Consider the following 19,868-nt stretch of genomic DNA (forward strand, 5'->3'; position numbering starts at 1 on the left):
GCAACGATAAAGAAAAATGATGAATCTTCGAAACATCTCACAATGTGGATGAATCTGGAAGACATTATGCTGAGTGAAATCAGTCAGCCGCAAAAGGACAAATATTATATGACACCACTATCATAAGAACTCAAGAAAAGGTTTAAACACAGAAGAAAACATTCTTTGATGGTTACAAGGGTGGGGAGGGAGGGAGACGGGACTTCATTAACTAGATAAAAATAGTAGACAAGAATTATCTTTGGTGAAGGGAAGGACAACACATAATACAGGGGAAGTCAGCACAACTGGTCTAAACCAAAAGACAAGAAGTTTCCTGAACACAGCCAAACACTTTGAGGGACAGAGTAGCCGGGACAGGGGTCTGGGGACCATAGTTTTAGGGGACATTTGGGTCAATTGGCATAACAAAGTTTATTAAAATATTCTACACCCCACTTTGGTGAGGGGCATTTGGGATTTTAAAAGCTAGTGAGCAGCCATCTAAGATGTATCAATTGGTCCCAACCTACCTGGAGAATGAAGAACACCAAAGACACAAGGAAGATATTAGCCCAAGAGACAGAAAGGGCCACATAAACCAGAGACTCCATCAGCCTGAGACCAGAAGAATTAGATGGTGCTGGCTACCACCAGTGACTGCCTGACAGGGAACACAACAGAGAATCCCTGATAGAGCAGGAAAAAAGTGGGGTGCACCAGAACTCAAATTCTAGTAAAAAGACCAGACCTAATGTTCTGACTGTGACTGGAGGGACCCCACAGGACATGGCCCCCCGACTCTCTGTTAGCCCAAAACTAAAACCATTCCCAAAGGTAACTCTTCAGACAAAGATTAGACTGGACTATGAGACATAAAATAGTACTTGTGAAGAGTGTGCTTCTTAAATTAAGTAGATAAATGAGACTAAATGGGTAGCTCCTGTCTGGAGGTGAGATGAGAAGGCAGAAAGGGATAGGAGCTGGTTGAATGGACATGGGAAATCTGGGATGGAAAGGAGGAGTGTGCTGTCACATAGGGGGGATAGCAACTAGGGTCCCGTAACAAGGTGTGTATAAATTTTTGTATGAGAAACTAACTTGAGCTATAAACTTTCACCTAAAGGACAATAAAAAAAAAATAAATAGGTAAAAATATTTTGAAGTATATGCTGGGCTCTTGGGTTGAGCAGAGAGTTCTAGAACATTTAAAAATTTAATAACTGTTCAGGAATAGAATGATGATTCGGAGAAAGGACTCTCAGCTTGGGGCCTTATCAAACCTAGGCCCAGCTGTTATGGATAATCACTGTAGCTGAAATTTCACTTGTCTTGAGCAGACCCCCACTGTTCAGTCTTCTTGGGACAAATTGTGTCCTATGATTGGCATAAGCAGCTGCAAGTCCATCCTCCAGAAGAAGCCCATGGTTAACAAACTAAAATAAATATCCTCACTTGTCCTGGGTTTACAGCCTTCTGTAGAAACAGGTGTTTTAGAAAATAAAAGCAACTCTGGTATTTTATTTTTCATCCCTTTTTATTAGATTTTTTAACGCTTTTGCTAGAATTGGTGAGGTCTTACTAAATAAGAAAGAAAGGATCAAAACGTATCCTTGTCACATTATTATTATTAGCTGAAAAAGAATTGATGGTCGTTACTGGCAGTCATCTGAAGGAACGAGGAGTGAGAGAGCAGCTCAGGGTATTGGTCTCCTTGCACTCTTCCTTTAGATGGTTCAGTAAACTACCACCAGGGGCCTTCTATATGAAGGCCACCTCTGGGAATGGTTTAGTTTCCTAGAGGCCAGGATTCCTCTCCAAGACCAGCTGAGAAATTTCTAGGCTATGATAAACTAAGTGGTTTCTAATGTTTGAAAGCACAGGGTGAGTCAGAGGCTGCATGTACTAGTTTTGAAAGGGATTACCATTCAAGCAGTTTATCTTGATTTCATCAACAGTGTAAACTTAGCTTCATGCTATTAATTTTCCCATTTCACCAAAGCCCGTTGAAAACTTCTTCATGAACTGGACTAAGGCAAGGTAGACACTTCACTGGTTGAGAGCTGTACCGAGAGTGTGTTGATGTTAAACTGACGGGAAAAGTGCCGAGTCAAGAGTTTGGACTTTGTCATATGGCACTGAGGGTGCCATGGAAAGGCTTTAGGCATAAAGGAGAGGGGAAAGGTGGGAAGGATAATGGCACGATGAAGAAGGCCCCATATCTGTCCAGATAATACATGTTGACAGAGTTAATGATGACCCTAAGCAAGAAGGAAATGCCTAGTGGAGAAGTCTCTAAAGCTGTAAGGGGGCTTTGTTCTGGGACTAAGAAAGAGGTGAATTCTCAGAATTCTTTTTGCAGTGAAAGCTGGGCTGAGAGGGAAAGCAGGTTCCTGTTGCATCTAACAGGCTTTGTCTTGGAGTATAATCTTTTTCCATCGTCTGTGGTTGATGACTGTGGTTTGTCTAGAAGGGGAAAACCTAAGCTCAGCCCAGGGTTTCTCAGCTGTTGCAGATTGCATTGTCTCTAATTTTACTTTTCTTTTTTCCATCAGGCTGCTTGATAGGGGCTGTGAATCTCAAATCCAGCAACCGAACCCCAGTGGTACAGGAATTTGAAAGTAAGTGCAAGGGAGACACTACTAGAAGCACAGGCACCATCTAATGGACACTTGGCAGTCATGCGGCCAACTCAGGACAAAAACGCATGTGTAGGTACAGTGCCAACGAGCTGTTCAGGGTGCCTGCTCAGCAGCGCGTGTGGCGTGCATCCCGGCAGTGAGCTCTGTGCTGGTACATTAACCCCTGCCCTGGCTTGCTGTGTACAGATCAAAGGCATTTCTTACATTCAGGAGGGAGGTTAAGGGGAGAGTGTATTCTCTGTAGTACAAACCAAAAAAACAAAACAAACCCATTGCTGTCAAGTTGATTCCTAAAATCCATCTTTTCTCAAAGTCTCTTGAGCCTGAGGATGACTGTTTCTAAACTGTACAAAAGGCCTCTCTTAAACTAGAGGTAGCTTGCAGGTCTGGGTATATAGATGAACCTAGAATGGTTCCATATTCACTGAGAGTTGTTTTTTTCTTTCCCTTTGTCTGTTAGGTGTGGAGCTATCCTGTATTATTACAGATTCACAGACAAATGACCCCAGGATCGAATGGAAGAAAATTCAAGATGACCAAACAACATATGTGTTTTTTGACAACAAAATTCAGGGTATGATCCTGTAGTTCTCTCTGTTGCTGACTCTTTGTACACAAGGCCAGGCACTTCCTTACAACTGGAAACTCATCTCTACTGGTCACCTGCCTCTGTAGCTAGGACTAGTGTGTGTTCTTGTTGTTGTTCTAACTTACTGTGATGGAAAATTTCACACATATACAGAATTAGTGAGAATAGTATATGGCACCTCCCTGTACCTGTCACCCAACTTCAGCAAGTACCAGTTCATTACTTATGATTTTAATCTATCCTCTGTCTTTTTGACAATCAGAGTGAACGTTTTCCTATACCATCTTCTTAATATGATCCATGACATTAGTGATGTAAGTGAGTTAATTAGAAGGATCGTATGCAGCAGAAAGAAGATAAAAGTACTGCACATCTGCTGTGGACCAAACGTGGCTCAGGGTTCACCGCGAGAGAGCACCTGTGGTCAGGTTAGCAGGTATTCCCACAGTGCTGCAACTGAGAGAGCTTGGGGTGCCCTGGAATGGCATGAGGTAGGAGGAGGGGTGGCCAGGGAAGTCTTCTTCCAGAAGTGACATCTGAGCAGAGATGTGAAGAATGGCTAGTTAGCCAGGCAAGAGTGTGAAGGTGGGCTGGTGGAGAAAGGTGTTGAAGGAAGAAAGAATGCTGTGTATGTAGAGCAAAAAATAGCTTGGCTTATTGATGAAGCTGTAAGTTCTCCACCAGAGGTGAGGCCTGCAGAGGGAAAGAGACAGGAGTATCTAGAGATGAGGCTGGAGAGATATGTAACAACCAGGTTATGAAGCATTGAACACTGTGTAAGAATGGACATTAACTTGAGGGTCCTGGGAATCCACTGAAAGATTTTAAGAGGGAAGTAACATGATCACATTTATGCTTAAAAGATTGCAGTGGCTCCTTTGTGGGGAGCAGACTGGAGGTGGATCAAACCGGAGTGGGAGTTCTGTTGAAGGAGCCCAGCCGGGGTGAGTGCCCTGAGCTAAGGTAGAGAGAGGTGAAAGAGAGGGAGGAATTAAGGAGGCAGGAAGGGGGACCTCACAGGAGCAGAGGGGTAGAGATCAGGTGCGGATCGATGCAGGGAAGTGTATGAGTGGGGTGGCTTCAGAGGTTCCAGAGAAGTTAACAGCTGAGGTTTCAGAGAAGGGAAGGAGATTTTGTGGCAACAACCTAAATTCATGGTCTTTCTACTTTGAGTTTTTGATGTCATCAGGAATCTCAGGCTCTTAAATATAGTTTTGGTTTCCCACCAGTATGAAGCCCGCTTCCACCTCTCATCTTTGGAGAGATGGAAATGTTACTCTGAGAAAAGAAATTCGTTTTCTTTGGCAACTTAGGCTGCCCCCACCAATGCCTGTACCTGCAGTTCTAGTCACTGGAGAAACCACTTGGGAATTTTCTGTAAAGAACTTTCTGAGAATCAAACCGATTACTCGTAGCAGTAGGGGTGATGAGAGGAGCGAGAGTATTGACCATACAAAGTATGAGGGCTGGAGGAAAACTTTAGTCTACTTGGTCTCTTGCATCTTGATAGATTTTTGTTTACTGTTTTCTCACATTGTAGAAATTTTAATCCTCCACTGATCAACACCATATAACAAACCTTTCTATTAGAAATGGCCTCTGTCATAAGCCATCTTCCTGTTTTTATTATATTATGGTAAATCCTTCATGTATTTGTCACCAATCACCAAGTTTAGTAATAGTTTGTGTCATTTTTTTCCCTACCTCTTTCCTTTGTTTGTCATTCTGCAGGTTCTTTGTGCTCCTTTGAAAGAGTTACTGTACCTTTTTATTTATTTATTTTTAATTACTAAGATATAATTTACATAGCGTAAGACCTACCCATTTAAAGTGTACAATTCAGTGGTTTTTAGTGTATTCACAAGCTGTACAACCATCACCACTATCTAATTTCAGAACATTTTTATTACCCCAAAAAGAAATCCTGTACCCATTAGTGGCCACTCCCCACTTTCCCCTTCTCCCTCAGCTCCTGGCCACCATTTATCTATTTTCTGTGTGTTTGGAGGTAGGAGGAGGATACTTCATATAAATGAAATCATACAATATGTGGTCTTTGTGACTGACATCTTTCACTTAGCAGAATGTTTTCAAGGTTCATTCATGTTGTAGCATGTATCAGGACTTCCTTTTATGGCTGGATAATATTCCATTGTACGGACATGCCACATTTTGTTTATGTTTGTCGGTGGAGGAAACCCTGGTGGAGTAGTGGTTAAGTGCTACAGCTGCTAACCAAAGGGTCCGCAGTTCAAATCTGCCAGGCACTCCTTGAAAACTCTATGGGGGTAGTTCTACTCTGTCCTATAGAATCACTATGAGTTGGAATCGACTCGACGGCACTTGGTTTGGTTTGGTTCGTCAGTGGATAGACTTTTCAGTTGTTTTCATTTTGGCTACAATGAATAAGGCTGCTTTGAATATTCATGTACAAGCTCTTGTGTGGACATATTGTCTTACTTATCTAGTGCTGCTGTAACAGAAATACCACAAGTGGATGGCTTTAACAAAGAGACATTTATTCTCTCACCGTCTAGTAGGTTACAAGTCCAAATTCAGGGCATCAGCTCCAGGGGAAAGCTTTCTCACTCTGTCGGATCTGGAGGAAGGTCCTTGTCATCAATTTTCCCCTGGTCTAGGAGCTTCTCCACACAGGAACCCTGGGTTGAAAGGACTCGCTCTGCTCCTGGAACTGCTTTCTTGGTGGTATGAGACCCCCACCCTCCCTTCCACTCACTTCCCTTTCCTCTCTTGAAAGATAAAAGGTGATGTAGGCCATACCCCAGGGAAACTCCTTTTACATTGGATCAGGGATGTGACCTTAGGAAGGGTACTATAATCCTACCCTAATCCTCTTTAACATAAAATTACAATCACAAAATGGAGGACAATCACATAATACTGGGAATCATGGCCTAACCAAGTTGACACATATTTTGGGGGGACACAATTCAATCCATGACACATATGCTTTCCTTTTTCTTGGGCATATATCTAGAAGTGAAATTACTAGGTCATATGATTTTCTGTGTTTAATCATTTAAGGAACTGCCAAGCTGTTTTCCGATGTGGCTGCACCATTGTACAGTCTCACCAGCAATGTATCTCTCTACATCCTTACCAACACTTGATGTTTTCTGTTGTTTTTTATTATAGCCATCCTAGTGGGGGGTGAAGTAGTATCTCACTGGTTTTGATGTGCATCTCTCTAATTACTAATGTTGAGCATCTTTTCATGTCTTTATTGACCATTCGTGTATCTCCTTGGAGAAATGTCTGTTTTTTAATTAGGTTATTTGTCTATTGAGTTGTAAATTCTTTATGTATTTAGGGTACTAGTCCTTTATCAAATATATCATTTACAAGTCTTTGGTTCCATTCTGTGGATTGGCTTTTCACTTTCTTGATAATGTCCTTTGAAGCACAAAAGGTTTATTAATTTTGGTGAACCGCAATTATTTCTTGTTTGTGCTTTTGGCATCATAACTAAGGTCACAAAGATTTACTCCTGTATTTCCAAGAGTTTTATAGTTTTAGCTATTAGATTAGGTCTTTGTTGTAGGTGGTATGAGGTAGGGGTCCAACTTTGGATAACCAGTTGTCCCAGCACCGTTTGTTGAATTTGTTTTTTTCAATGTTATTTGCTTTATTTTTCTTTTTTAATGGGGAGTCTTCCCTGGAACGATGAAAAGGAAATGAGATACCCGACTTTCACTACAGAGACAAGTATCATGAGTACCTCTTACAGACCAGGTATGGCTTTTGGTGCTCAGGTTACAAATGGGAATTAGACGTGGTTGCCAGCCTCAGGGAGTTCACTTCTGTTATATAGGATTAGAAACAGAAACCAATATGCAGTCTTCTTTCTGTGACATCAAAGACTGGCCCAGAAACCACCCTCTTCAAGTGGCAAAGATATCTTTAAAAAGTCTTTTGTGCCCCGTGTCTTCTTGTCTGTAGGAGACTTCGCAGGTCGTGCAGAACTGTTGGGGAAGACTTCCCTTAAGATCTGGAATGTGACACGGAGAGACTCGGCCCGTTATCGTTGTGAGGTTGTTGCTCGAAATGACCACAAGGAAATTGATGAGATTGTCATTGAGTTAACTGTGCAAGGTAGGAAGGAACTCAGGTGACATTCAAATATCTTTGCCCCTTCCAGGCCTCATGAGCCTATCTATGGAATAAGAAAGATCACCCCTTATTTTAATCTCTTTCCTTCTACAGCTGCAATCCCTAAGGGTGTTATATGACTTGGGGAGGGGAAGACACTTGGGAGAGCTGAGGATGTGTGAGTTGGGGTAGAAGGAGAGAAGGGAAGTGGGGCTCCTGCACGTTCCTGCACCAGGGATAGGAGGCATCTTAACACGCTTTGTCTTCTCCACACCTTGTCATGAAGGTGGAAGGAATGACAGCTGGTGGCATTCTGCAGATGTGCTCATGGGACAGCAGTGGTGCAAGAGCCCTGGTCCAGCTGCCTTGTTTTTGGAGCGGATTTATTGTGGGTTTTGATAAGACCAGAGCCATGATGCTGAGTTGTTAAACACCAACCCATATTTTTCCTACAGTGAAGCCAGTAACTCCTGTCTGCAGAGTCCCAAAGGCAGTACCTGTGGGCAAGTCGGCCACGCTGCACTGCCAGGAGGGCGAGGGCTCCCCCCGGCCTCACTACAGGTGGTATCGCAACGATGTGCCTCTGCCCACTGACTCCAAGGCCAACCCCAGATTTCGAAATTCCTCTTTTCTCGTAAACTCTGAAACAGGCACTCTGGTAAGGAAACATGTCTGCAGGGGCAGGGAATGCCTCCTGGGAAGGAACAGTGGTTAGGAGAGCCGCTAAAAGTCCAGAATGTCAGGGATAATACAGGAAATCTCCCTTTTTAAACAAGTAAGTCCTAAGGGAGTTAAGGAGGGGAAACCTGTAGATTAAAAGAGACTTGAGAAAGAGTTTCCACACACACAATGGATGGAGGTTATTAGGATCCTGCCTTGAATGACCAAGTGTAAAGATCACTGTGAGACAGGGAAATGGGTTACTGGCGGTATTTGATGATATTAAAGAGTTGTTCAGTGTTTTAGGCATGATGATCATATTGTGATGATGATAAAAAAGAAAAAAGTCCTTATCTTTTAGAGATACATACTGAAGTATTTATGGATAAAATATGTCTGGAATTTGCTACAGAGTAATCCAGTGGTGGCGGGAAGTGGGTGGATGGATTTCAGGTGAAACGAGAGTGGTCGTGTGCTAGAGGACAGACTGACATCACCAGCATTACCCCATCAGGCTTTTTCCACACATCAGTCTCTTTTGGGAGATGCCTCTTGATCCACGGTTTATCCAACTGCATGTAGAAAGGAGCCTTATCACAACAGGATACTTCTCTGTTCGTACTGCCGAACCGTAGTGTGAGGAGCCATCATCATCAGAGGCCCTTTACTTCAATAAAGATCAACATCTCATCCTGGGTGTTGCTAAACCTGTTGCTGTTGAGCCAATTCTGACTCCTGAGCATCTGAGTGAAACTGTGCTCCACAGGGTTTTCAATGGATGATTTTTCAGAAGTAGATTACCAGGACTTTCTTCCGAGGCACCTCTGGGTGAACTCGAGAACTGCCACCCTTTCGGTTAGCAGCCCAAGGGCGTTAATCACTTACACCTTCCAGGGGCTCCCTAGATGTTGCTAGGCTTTGATGTCTCCAGGTACCAAAGGAGGGTGTCACTGTTATCAGGGAACTGTCGGGAAGAACCTGCTCAGAGATGGGGGAGCCAAAGGGAAAGTAACAAACAGCAGACGTTTTGCCAAGTCCTGGACATAGCAGGTTCTGGGGCGGGGTATCAGCTTCTCCTGTCCCGTCTCAGAGTTCTGCCCTGCCGACTGGTCTAATTATTTACTTGTAATTTCCTGAAACAGGTTTTCAGTGCTGTTCACAAGGAGGATTCTGGGCAGTATTACTGTATTGCTTCCAATGACGCGGGGTCAGCCAGGTGTGACGAACAGGAGATGGAAGTCTGTGAGTTATTTTGTGCTTGTTCTCAAGACCTTGTTTAAGAATATTTTATTTTTGGTGAAAATGTACATAGCAAAACCCTCTTCCATTCCAGTTTCTAGACGTAATAATCAGTGATATTGGTTACATTCTTCACATTGTGTCAATATTCTCCTTACTTCTGTTCTAGTTGTTTCACTTCCATCTACTTAAACTTCTTGCTCCCACCTTCTCATCTATGCTTTAAGATAGCTGTTGACTACCCCCTCCCCCCGCCTTTTCTTTTTAAAAAGCAGTACTCAGGGTGACAATCTTTACTCTCTGGGCTAAACTGTTAGTTTAATGGTGACTTTAGGGAGTAGTTTGAATTCAAGGTTTGAAGAGCAACTCAGGGCCATAGTCTCGGGAACCTCTCCAGCCTCAGTGTGTCCAGTGAGTCTGAATTCTTTAAGAATTTGAAGCTCTGTTCCACATTTTCTTCCATTTTTATCAGGATTCATCTGTTGTGTCCCTAATCAGAAAGCTCAGTGGTAGCCAGGTGCCATCTAGTTCTGGTCTCACAGTGGAATTGGCAGTGGTTCATGGAGGTAGTCCTGTAGTCCAGTTCCTTCTCTGATTCTTGGGTTTCCTTCTTTGTCCTTTGTTCCAGATGAATAGACCAATAGTTGTATCTAACATGGCCACTGGTACGCTTTTAAGACCCTAGACACTTCTTCCCATACTGGGAGGTAGAACATAAACTTGAAGAACTTTATGATGCCAATTGACTGGATTGTCCCATGAGACCACACCCCTAAATCCCCAAACCAAGAGAACTAATCCCATGAGGTGATTGCTTATGCCTGATTAATATCGGCTTCCCACGTTCAGTGCCACCTTTTCCATTACTATAAATAAAAAAGTGACTACTACCCTGGAGTACTTCTCCCTCTTCCCCCTCCCACCCCACCCTTGGTAACACTAATGAATGATAGTTTCTGTATAGTTACCTAATCATGTCATTTCATAAAAATGAGAATATATTTGTCTTTTTGTGGTTGACTTAATTCAGTCAACATAATGTCCTCCAAATTTGTCCACATTGTAAAATGTTTCAGTATGTATTTAACACATTTTGCTTATCCATTCATCCGTTGATGGGCACTTAAGTTGTTCCCTGAGTTACTTGTTACTTTTTGAAAACATTTCATCCAGAGTGGGAAGTGACTAGGACACATTTTAAATTTGAGACCATTGGTTTAGACAGCTGTTCTGCCATAGGCCTATGTCTTCAGGGCTGGATCCACCCAAATCCACTTGGGTACATTGAAAGGAAAGATGAGAAAGTCCTGACTAACACCTAAATGTCTTGATAAGTGGGTCCTTGCAATATGTTTCTCTCCTCGAAATAGACTTTCTAGAGTCTTCTGCTATGGGAAACATGGCTAATCCTGTAAATTTTAACAGTCAGTTTAATAAACTCCATTTTTTTTTCGTGACTAATAGAATTATCAGAACATAAAGCCTCCAGAAATTGAGCCACCTATAATCATTTTGCAGAAAACTGCAACTCAGATTTTTAGCCCCAATAGTTTTACTCTGTTCTGGGATAAGACCATCTCTAGGGTATTGGTTCTAAAGGGCAAGTGTTGGGGGATGATGGGGTCAGAGTGGGTACATCAGAGTCATTCGGGTAGCTTTTTGAATCCCTCCCTCATACAACCACCCCCTAGAGTAGTGTTTTCCAAACTTGCCTGGTCTTAATCATTTGGGAGTACTATTACATGGAAATGTTTGAAACATATTTTCACAGCTATTCCAGGTGAATCTCCCTATCTGTCCATTTTGGTAAACTGGTCTCGGGTAGTTTCTCTGGAGGAAGACTCCTGGGTCATGACCCAGACCTACTGAATTTTAAGAATGGGACTTGGAAATTCACATTTTAAGATCAACATTTCAAGCTGATTTTTATTTATACATCGACTGTCTTAGTTTCTTAGTGCTGCTATAACAGAAGTACCACAAGACAGAAATATATTTTCTCACAGTTTAGGAGGCTAGTAGTTCAGAGTGCTGGCTTTGTTGACTCTGGGGGAAGGTCCTTGTCTCTTTCCAGCTTCTGTTCCTCGGTTCCTTGGCAATCTTTCTGTGGCCTGGCATTGTCTTCCTCCATCTTGACTTGCTTCTCTTTGCCTAATCTGGTCTTTTATATGTCATAGTTGATTGGCTTAAGACACAGTTTACACTGATAGGGTCTGATTAACATAACAAAGAAAGTTCCATTCCCTAATGGGATTACATTCACAGGTATAGGGTTTAGGGTTTGCAACACATATTTTTGGGGGACACAACTGAATCCATACCAATCCACCCTTTGGCCCCCCAAAATTCATGTCATTGCCATGAGGAAAACACATTTACCTCATCACATCATCCCAAAAGTTTAATCCCATTTCAGCATCAACTCTAAGTCCAAAATCTTATCTGCTGAATAATCTAAATCAAGCATGGGTGAGACTTTGGGGCAAAATTCCTTTCCATCTATGAACCTGTAAAGCCTGAGAATGCAAGTTATCTGCCTCCAGAGTACAAAGGTGGCACAAATACGAAATAGAAATTTCCATTACAAATGGAAGAAATTAAAGGAAAAGAAGGGTTCCTGGGCACCGAACAATTCCAAAACGCAGCAGAGCAAATTTCATTAGCTTTCAAGCCTTGAAAGTGATCCTGTTCTCTGAGACCATTTGGCAATGGCCCCATCCTCCATACTCTGGGTGTTGACCGTGCTCTCCGGAGTGGAAGCCCCTTGGCCCTGGGTATCGGCCCTGCCTTCCAGGCCCACTGGGATGGCAGCCTTGCCCCCTTGGCTTTGGGCAGCCCCATTCTCCTGTTTCGCTTGAGTGGTGACCCTAGCCCCTTGGTCCTGGGAGGCTTCTTTCTCCTGGATCTTGGGCATGGCAGCTGCACCCTCTCAGCTTTGGTGGTCTCATTAACATAATCCTCTTGTCTCATGAACAGCTGCCCCACACTCTGAAACTGAGGTGGTAGAAATCTGACTCTTTGAAACCTAGGAGGTGGTTTATCCACCCCTCGAAACAGAGGCAACCCTGCCTGCTATGGTTCCTCCAGCTGTTCTGCTAATCTCTGAATTGTTCCCAGATTGATGCCTTCCTTAACTTGAAGGACAGCAGATGTTTGCAGTCAAGTTGCTCCACTGGCCTGTTTCCTGCCTGTAGTTCATGAGGCAGGCAGCTTTCCTTCATTTTGTACTGTCTCTGTCCCTTTCAGTCTAAGCTGACGGGAGTTTTGCTTCATGAGTTGAACAGACTCATCGTCACAGGCTTAACTTCTTTAACAAAAGACTGAGTCACCCTGTTCCTCGGTGAGTGTTCTAGGACACGTGTCCTTAATTTGTACAACAGACTTTTCCAAATCTTTACATTCTGCTTTCCTTTCACACAGTCCATTTTTAAGTTCATCTCTTTCCTCCTGCATTTTACTGTAAGTGGCAAGTGCTGCTTTTTAAAGATCTTGCTTAGAAAAGTCCTCAGCCAAATATCCAAGTTCATCACTTAAAATCTCTACCTTGCACCAAACATTTGAACGTAATTTAGAGAAGTTCTTTGCCACTGCATAAAAAGCACCACCTTCCCTCCAGTGTCCAACTGCATGTTCATCATTTTCCTTTTAAAGTCTTACCAGAAGCATATTTAACATCCACCATTCTGGGAACATTGTGTTCATGACAATAGAAGCTCTCTTCAGAGCTCTCAATTCTTTCTGAGCCCTGGTCAGAATCACCCTTAATGTCCATTATTCTACAAACAGCCTCTTTAAGGCAAGTAGGGCCTTACAATGAAGCACACCCAAATTCCTCCAGCTTCTACTCATTATCCAGTTGCAAAACTGTTTCCACCTTGTAGGTATTTGTTAAAGCAGCACCCAGCTCTCTGTACCAAATTCTGTTATCTAGTGCTGGTATAACAGAAATGCTATATAAGTGGGTGGTTTCAACAAATAGAAATTTATTCTCACAGTTTAAGAGGCTAGAAGTCTGAATTCAGGGTGCTGGCTCTTGGGGATTTCTCTCTTTCCTTTGGCTCTGGGGGAAAGTCTTTGTCTCTTTTCAGCTTCTGAACCCAGCTTCTGGGTTCCTTGGGGATCTTCATGTGGTGTGTATCTTTCCCTCCATTTGTGCTTCCTTCTGTGTACCTAATCTGCTGTTTTTATATCTCAAAGTTGATTGGCTCAGACAAACCCTACACTGATATGATCTCATTAACAAATGGGACTACTCTACAGGTATAGGGATTTTTGGATTTACAACACATATTTTTTGGGACACGATTCAATCCATAGCACTAACATTTGAGGACCACTACGTTAAGGGAGAATATTAATAACTTTCAAGTCAGCTGGCTTTTGTTGATATATTCTTTGCCCGTTTTTCCATGCATTTTATTTGCGTATAGGAACGGCCGCCATACTGTAGGTTACCAAATCTCTTTGCCTGCTGTATAGAAATGAAAAGGGGAAGAGGCTGATTCAATTGGAATCGGGGTGGTTTCCTTTAAGAGTGCTTTTACCTATGAGATCAGGCAGCCAGTGGAATGAAGGGTCAAGTTCTTACCTAGTATTTTCACTTGTAAATACTTTTGTAAAATACTCTTTTAGTAAATAGCTCCTTTCTCCCAAACAAAACAAAACAAAAAACAAACAAGCTACAGCAAAGGGAGGGCCTGGAAAACTAGGAAGTTTTCTTTCTTAGGATTCCTGGCTCTGAATTCTGTCCTTATAATATAACTTTTTGCTCCATTAATAATATCTTCAGGGATTTGCCTAGAGGGTTTTTTTTTAAGCCTTTTGTAAAAATGCCACCCTTTTAAATGTAGTATTAACTGCACTTGAACTGTAGAAGTCTCAGTACTTTTTACAAGTGAAATCAAGGGTCATGGTGTCCTATGATTAATTTCTAGGCTAGAAATATCTGAAGTATTCTCCATCTGTTCTCTGGGATGGGATAGGCACAGGAGCTAAGGAGGGGAGGGGAGAAAGGGTAGGGGAAAGGTGCAGGAACCATGGGTCAGAGACTTTTATATCATCTCTTCCTTCGACCTCCTTTTCTTCAGATGACCTGAACATCGGTGGAATTATTGGAGGGGTCCTGGTTGTCCTTGCAGTACTGGCCCTGATAACAGTGGGTATCTGCTGTGCGTACAGACGTGGTTACTTCATCAGCAACAAACAGGATGGAGAAAGGTAGCCTGCCTTACAAGGGAAGTCAGAGTTCACGTTGGTGTTAGCATGACTACCAGTAGTCACTGAACTGCCTTTTCTCCTACTCACAGCTACAAGAATCCGGGGAAGCCTGATGGCTTCAACCACATCAGGACAGATGATGAGGTAAGGAGCAAGGGAAGACAGCAGAGACATGGTTTAGGAGACCAAGAAATCTAGGTGTACCCAGCAGGGAAAATGACGTTCCTATCTGGAAGCCAAGTTGGTCTCATAGGAAAAGGATTTCCAAATGATATTGTAGACCTTTTGCTCTTTATCCCCACAGTGATATGTGCACCCTTGAATGTGTTTCCAGTTTGCAAGCTCTAGATGTTACTTTTTAAGCATGATTCTCGATTTCAGTTTTGCACTAGGTCTCCTCTTCGGGGAAATGGTGGAACCACTGTTAGATTTGATCATGAGCTTTCCTTTCCCACTGTCCCACCGGGGCCCCTGGATTGGCAGAGGATGACCGCATTGTAACTGTGTTGCTTTGCAGGGTGACTTCCGCCACAAATCATCGTTCGTGATCTAAAATCTTGACAGTATGGCCAAGAGAGCACATGCAAATACCTCTACTAGAAACTCCAATTAAGAGCAGCCTTTGAGCAAAGTGCACTTGGAAAGAGCTAGACACTCATGCAAAAGCTTCTTTTTTTTTTTTTTGCCAAAGTTGACCGCTACTCCTTTCTTATTTTTAATGAGCCGCATGAATAAAAGAACTTTCCTCAAGATGGGCATAGTAATCACAAGGAAAAGAACTAATTTAGGTTAGCTGAGTTTGATTTCCAGTCTGTTTCTGGTCTGATTCCCAAGTGAGTAATAAGACTTTAAAGAAATCGCTCACGTGCACTTTCCTGTACGTGGACGCTGAGAACCTGCGAAACCACTTGGTTTGCCACTAGTTGTTCATCACCCAGTATGAACGCCCCCTGAGGGGTGACGGAGTCACTTCCTGGCACCAGCAGTGTGAAACGTGAGAGCCTGGGCCCCAGCAGGAAACTCACTGCAGAGCTTGAGTCAGATGAACCTAGAGAGGAGGTTTATATACAATTGACTGGTTTTAAAGCACCGCACAGTTTGTTAAAATCTTCTTTGATCGTGTTTTAGTGTCCATCTTGGAGAGTATTTTTGGATCAGCATTTTGTAAAAATGACCAAAATCAGGAGGTAAATTGCTTGCTGAAAAAAGGTTCTTCTTACCTGCAGGAGCCCTGCTTGTCCATGGAGGGTTTTCAGTGTTTTAAGGAAAACCTTCGTCTTTAGCTAAATCTGAAATGGTACTGAAATACTGTTTTGCTTTTCTATGCATCTTGTTTATCATATAAAATTTTACATTCTAAATTTTTGCTAAAAATGTATTTTGATTATTGGAAAGAAAATTTCTATATAAACTGTAAATATGTTACCATACAATGTTAAATAAGCTATTTTCTCTTTTTTTTAAGTTTAACTGTAAGCAGGAGTTCCACGTTACTGGTGTTATATTGGAAAATATCAATAATTAGAGTATTTTACCCAAGGAATCCTCTCAAGGAGGCATTTTTCACAAGAGGACTTACGCCATCTATACATCAGACCACTACTGCTTAGGAAACCTTTTAAAAGTTCCAATAGAGCAATGTTGAAACCCATTGCATCTCTCCAAAGGAAACATACAGAGCTCTCAGGTTAGCTTTGAACTGCCTCTTCCTTACATTACTAAAATTGCCTGTGCCCAAAGACACACATGTCCAAACCACTTTAGGCAGCTCCTGGGGTGAAGTCACAGAGCACCCCCTACAGTGCTCCTGGCTGCTCACTTCTGAGTGCTGGCCCAGGTGTCCACTTCTGTCTCAGAAGCCCTGACTGTGGCTGTGTCCTGACCAGCTTTAATACTGTGTCTCACCTGTCACGTGCCACTTAGTTCATCCCAGGACAGCTCTGTAGTGCGCAGTTCAGGGAAGCTGGGTGACGTCCAGGTGGCATCCCAGCCTTTGAGTCCCTGACACCAGTGTGTCAGGATTCTGGTCATGGATGTCTCACAAAACAAAGCAGCTACTGCTGTTTGTTTTTAAAATTCACTTTAATTATCTGTGTATTTTGTAAGACTGAACAGGCCACAGGCAATTTTGAAATTAAATCTGTCAACTACAATGTTTTAAAGAAAATGAATTCCGCTTTTCTCTCCTCCATGAAGAAAGCACTCAGACACTACGGTAAACCATTATGTGGTGGCAGCCAGTCCAGCCTTTTGAAGAATATCCTAGTGCAGCCTGAACCAAATACAGTTTTCTAAATCTGATTTTAAACTTTTTACCTGCCTGAGACACTGCTCACTCTGTTGGGGACATCAGAAGCATCATTCCAAATGTCTGGTCTTGCAGAGCAGATGTTCTGAGGCTCAGATACACTGTCATGTGAGGCCATGATGTGATGTGCTTTGAAGCAAGGAGCGTCTCAAAAGGCGCGCCTCTAATTCCATTGTGTACTTAAAGGATGGTATTAATGTAGAAGAACGTAGTCATCTTGTGATTAAACTTTCAGTGTCTTTGTTTTTAATGCTTTGACACAGTTTTTTAAATTGAATACTTGAGACTCATATTGACTTTTCTACGTTACATGGAATACTCTGCCGTGGAGTGTTTGGCAGGAGCGGTGGGCAGCTCTTCAGTAACGGCTTAACAGTAGCTACCTTTTGCATTTGTACTCAAATGCTTAGAATCAGGATTATCCCTTCATCTTCACTGCCTCGTGGTAGACAAGGACGCTCGCCGCTCCTCCTTTTTTTGGGAATCACGCTCTCTAGCCTTCACCTTGACTGTCATAGTGATAGGGTCACGTTATTGCCGCCCCTTTTATGCCCTGAAGCCTTTTCTGCCCTAGTGCCCTGTGCAGCTGGGCCTGACAAAGTAGCGATGTGAAATGTGGACAGAAAGAAAAACTGTATTTTTAAGAATGTGACTAATGATTCAGGGCTGTCACTCTGGCCTTTGGTATGGATGTTGCTGTACATGTATGTTCCAGACTTGTACTAACACGCCTATAACTCGGTTTTTGTTAAACCTCATTTATAAAGCTTTTTAAAAAAACCAACTGAGCTTCATTATTTCTTTCTCATTTGTTCTTATGTTGGGTCTACCTCTTCTTCCTAGTTATTTTGTTGGGCAAGTATACTTAAAATGGTCTTGTCCTGGGCTTAGAGAGACGGCTACACTGTATGCCAGTGAGACCAGAGCTGAATCACGTTACCAGTCTGCTTACTGAAGAACAGTGTTGTCACTTGTTCTACCAATGACAAGCCCGGGGTCAGGACAGTGCACACACGTGAGAGCTGTGGGGCAGGACACAATGACATTCCATCCCTCAAATCCAGTTACCACTTTCGTTGAGGCATATGTTTTAAACGGTAACTCTACTTTGGTTTCTGTAATAATGGCATTGAAAAGGAACCAATTTCTGGTTGTTCTTGGACAAAACATAAACATGCATGTTGTAAGTTGACCTAATGGGGTCAACAGAAGAGACTAACAGCGTCCCACCATTATGGCAGTGGTCCTTGGCAGACAGCTACACAAGCCAGCATTAGTGCTACTCTGGATAAGGGGCATGAAACCATTTTTTCATAAGCAGGGGTTATATCTATCTGTGTACTAATAAGGATGTCTGTTGTTGGGGCAAGCAACTTTTATACGGGAACAAAGGCAAGAGATGAACCAAACCTTAAAGATGAGCAGAATCGATCCTAACAGAAGGGATTTAGTCTTGTTCTTCCTAAAATATTTTATGTAAAATTAAAATGATTACCAATAAAAACCCTCTTCTGAAAAGAGAAAAATTCTCCTGAATACTGGAAGGCTGTTTTTATTGCATAGCCTTTATTAATGGAATACAGCTTATCAGAATTTACTTGACACTTTCAAATGGAATAAAGTTATTAAATAGGTAAAGTTTAGGCATAAGAAAATCTGAATCTGACACTTCTCTATTATTTTACAATTTTTTAAGCCACATGTTTCATAAAGAGAAATATAAAAGATTTGCAAGCTTTAAAAAAAAAAAAAAACATGGTAAATAAGAGTGCTGGAATCAAAGAAAAGCTTTGGTATTCCAAGGTGAAAGCATCCTGGGTGTGAGGGAAGGGATACAGCTGCCTTTCTACATGCACGGAAGAAGGTTTCCTTAAGTGTCCTTCCCTTCCCTTCCAGGCCTGTCCTTGGAGTGCACTGTTCAGTTGGCTGTTTTCAGGGGGGTCTTTCGGAGGGATCTCCTACTGGGGGTTGAATTGTCTTTATTCCTGGCTGGAGACTTGACATTCCACTGCTGAGGCTGTGGTGGCCTGGGGAAGGAAAAGGGAGCATCGCTTTGGAACTAAAAGAAAAATCCTGGCAAAACACACACCTCAAAAGGAACTCTTGGTAAACTTACGGTTTATCAGGCAGTGATAAACATAGTATCTCGGGTCCTTGACTCTGGTCTTCACTTTTCTCTGAAAGGGAGTCAAACACAAATTCAGTTTTTCTCAGTGCTCCCAAAGTGGGCAATGTGTCAGACAGGAAGGGTACCTGTAACTCACCTTTGTGTGAAAAAGGAGTCTGTGGTATGATGTAACTGACCCCTGCTCCGAATGAGACCTCACTGATGGTCCCTGGTCAAAGGGGAAACGCCACTATTAGTAAAAGGCTGGTTAGAAATGAACACCTGATAAAGTCACCTGAGCAGTTAAGTCAGTTAAGTCTTTCTGCCAGTTTCCATTTGTAGTCTCTCCACCCTCCATCAGTACTGAGTGCTCTGAAATCCAGCAGACCTATTTATTTGACCTTTTTCCTGGACCTGGCAGTGACTCCTTCCACCTGAGATGCAAACACTTCCTTCACTTCCATGGCACCAAGCTCCTGATTATCCTACTTCACTGACTACTCCCCTTCTCAGACTGCCTGTCCTAAATACTTACTGATTACAGTCTTTGGCTTCTTATCCTCTCCCATGTCAATTCCTACCTCTCTATCATTGACCCAAACTCTAGCTCAGACCTTTCCTGTGTTCTGGTTCTACATTTCTTGTTGTATCTCATCTGGATTTCCTGAAGACACTTCACCAATTCATTACCTCTGCTGCTCAACGTGCTCCTTCTGTGTTCCCACCACAGACATGGTACCATTCAATAAACAGTACATCCGAGGGAGAAATTAGCAGGCACCATTAGCTACTTCTCCACATCTAGTTATTAACCACGTCCTGGCCACTCTGGGTCCTCCTCTCCCTCACACTGTGGATGTCTTAGTTCATCGCGCCCTCGATCTACCCAGTGGTTTCCCAGTTCACCCCCAGGAGGAGGAAAACAGTGTTTAAGAATACAGGCCCGGACTCAGACTCTGGGTTTGAATTCTGGCTCTGCCTCGTACTAGGTGTGTGAACTACTTCAAGAAACCTCAG

At 42.7% G+C, this 19,868-nt stretch overlaps 2 protein-coding genes across 6 annotated transcripts in view; one reads left to right on the forward strand and one right to left on the reverse strand.

Moving 5' to 3' along the window:
* JAM3 (junctional adhesion molecule 3) overlaps positions 1–17,543 on the forward strand; it is a 196,760-nt gene extending 179,217 nt beyond the window's left edge. The window contains exons 5-12 of the mRNA XM_049856347.1: positions 2,535–2,600; positions 3,082–3,195; positions 7,171–7,323; positions 7,776–7,978; positions 9,123–9,222; positions 14,307–14,436; positions 14,526–14,580; positions 14,954–17,543. Coding sequence (XP_049712304.1) covers positions 2,535–2,600; positions 3,082–3,195; positions 7,171–7,323; positions 7,776–7,978; positions 9,123–9,222; positions 14,307–14,436; positions 14,526–14,580; positions 14,954–14,989 — 857 coding nt within the window. The 3' untranslated portion in view covers positions 14,990–17,543. The remainder of the gene's footprint in view (positions 1–2,534; positions 2,601–3,081; positions 3,196–7,170; positions 7,324–7,775; positions 7,979–9,122; positions 9,223–14,306; positions 14,437–14,525; positions 14,581–14,953) is intronic.
* Positions 17,544–18,304: 761 nt separating this feature from the next.
* NCAPD3 (non-SMC condensin II complex subunit D3) overlaps positions 18,305–19,868 on the reverse strand; it is a 147,981-nt gene continuing 146,417 nt past the window's right edge. For 3 of the 5 annotated variants that reach the window (XM_049857642.1, XM_049857643.1, XM_049857647.1), the window contains 3 exons: positions 19,009–19,080; positions 18,861–18,921; positions 18,305–18,771 (listed from right to left, as the gene is read on the reverse strand). In XM_049857642.1, coding sequence (XP_049713599.1) covers positions 18,663–18,771; positions 18,861–18,921; positions 19,009–19,080 — 242 coding nt within the window. In that variant the 3' untranslated portion in view covers positions 18,305–18,662. The remainder of the gene's footprint in view (positions 18,772–18,860; positions 18,922–19,008; positions 19,081–19,868) is intronic. The other 2 variants (XM_049857645.1, XM_049857646.1) reach the window with 1 other exon arrangement.

Source organism: Elephas maximus, chromosome 17 (genome assembly GCF_024166365.1).
Source record: "Elephas maximus indicus isolate mEleMax1 chromosome 17, mEleMax1 primary haplotype, whole genome shotgun sequence".
NCBI classification, from domain to species: Eukaryota; Metazoa; Chordata; class Mammalia; order Proboscidea; family Elephantidae; genus Elephas; species Elephas maximus.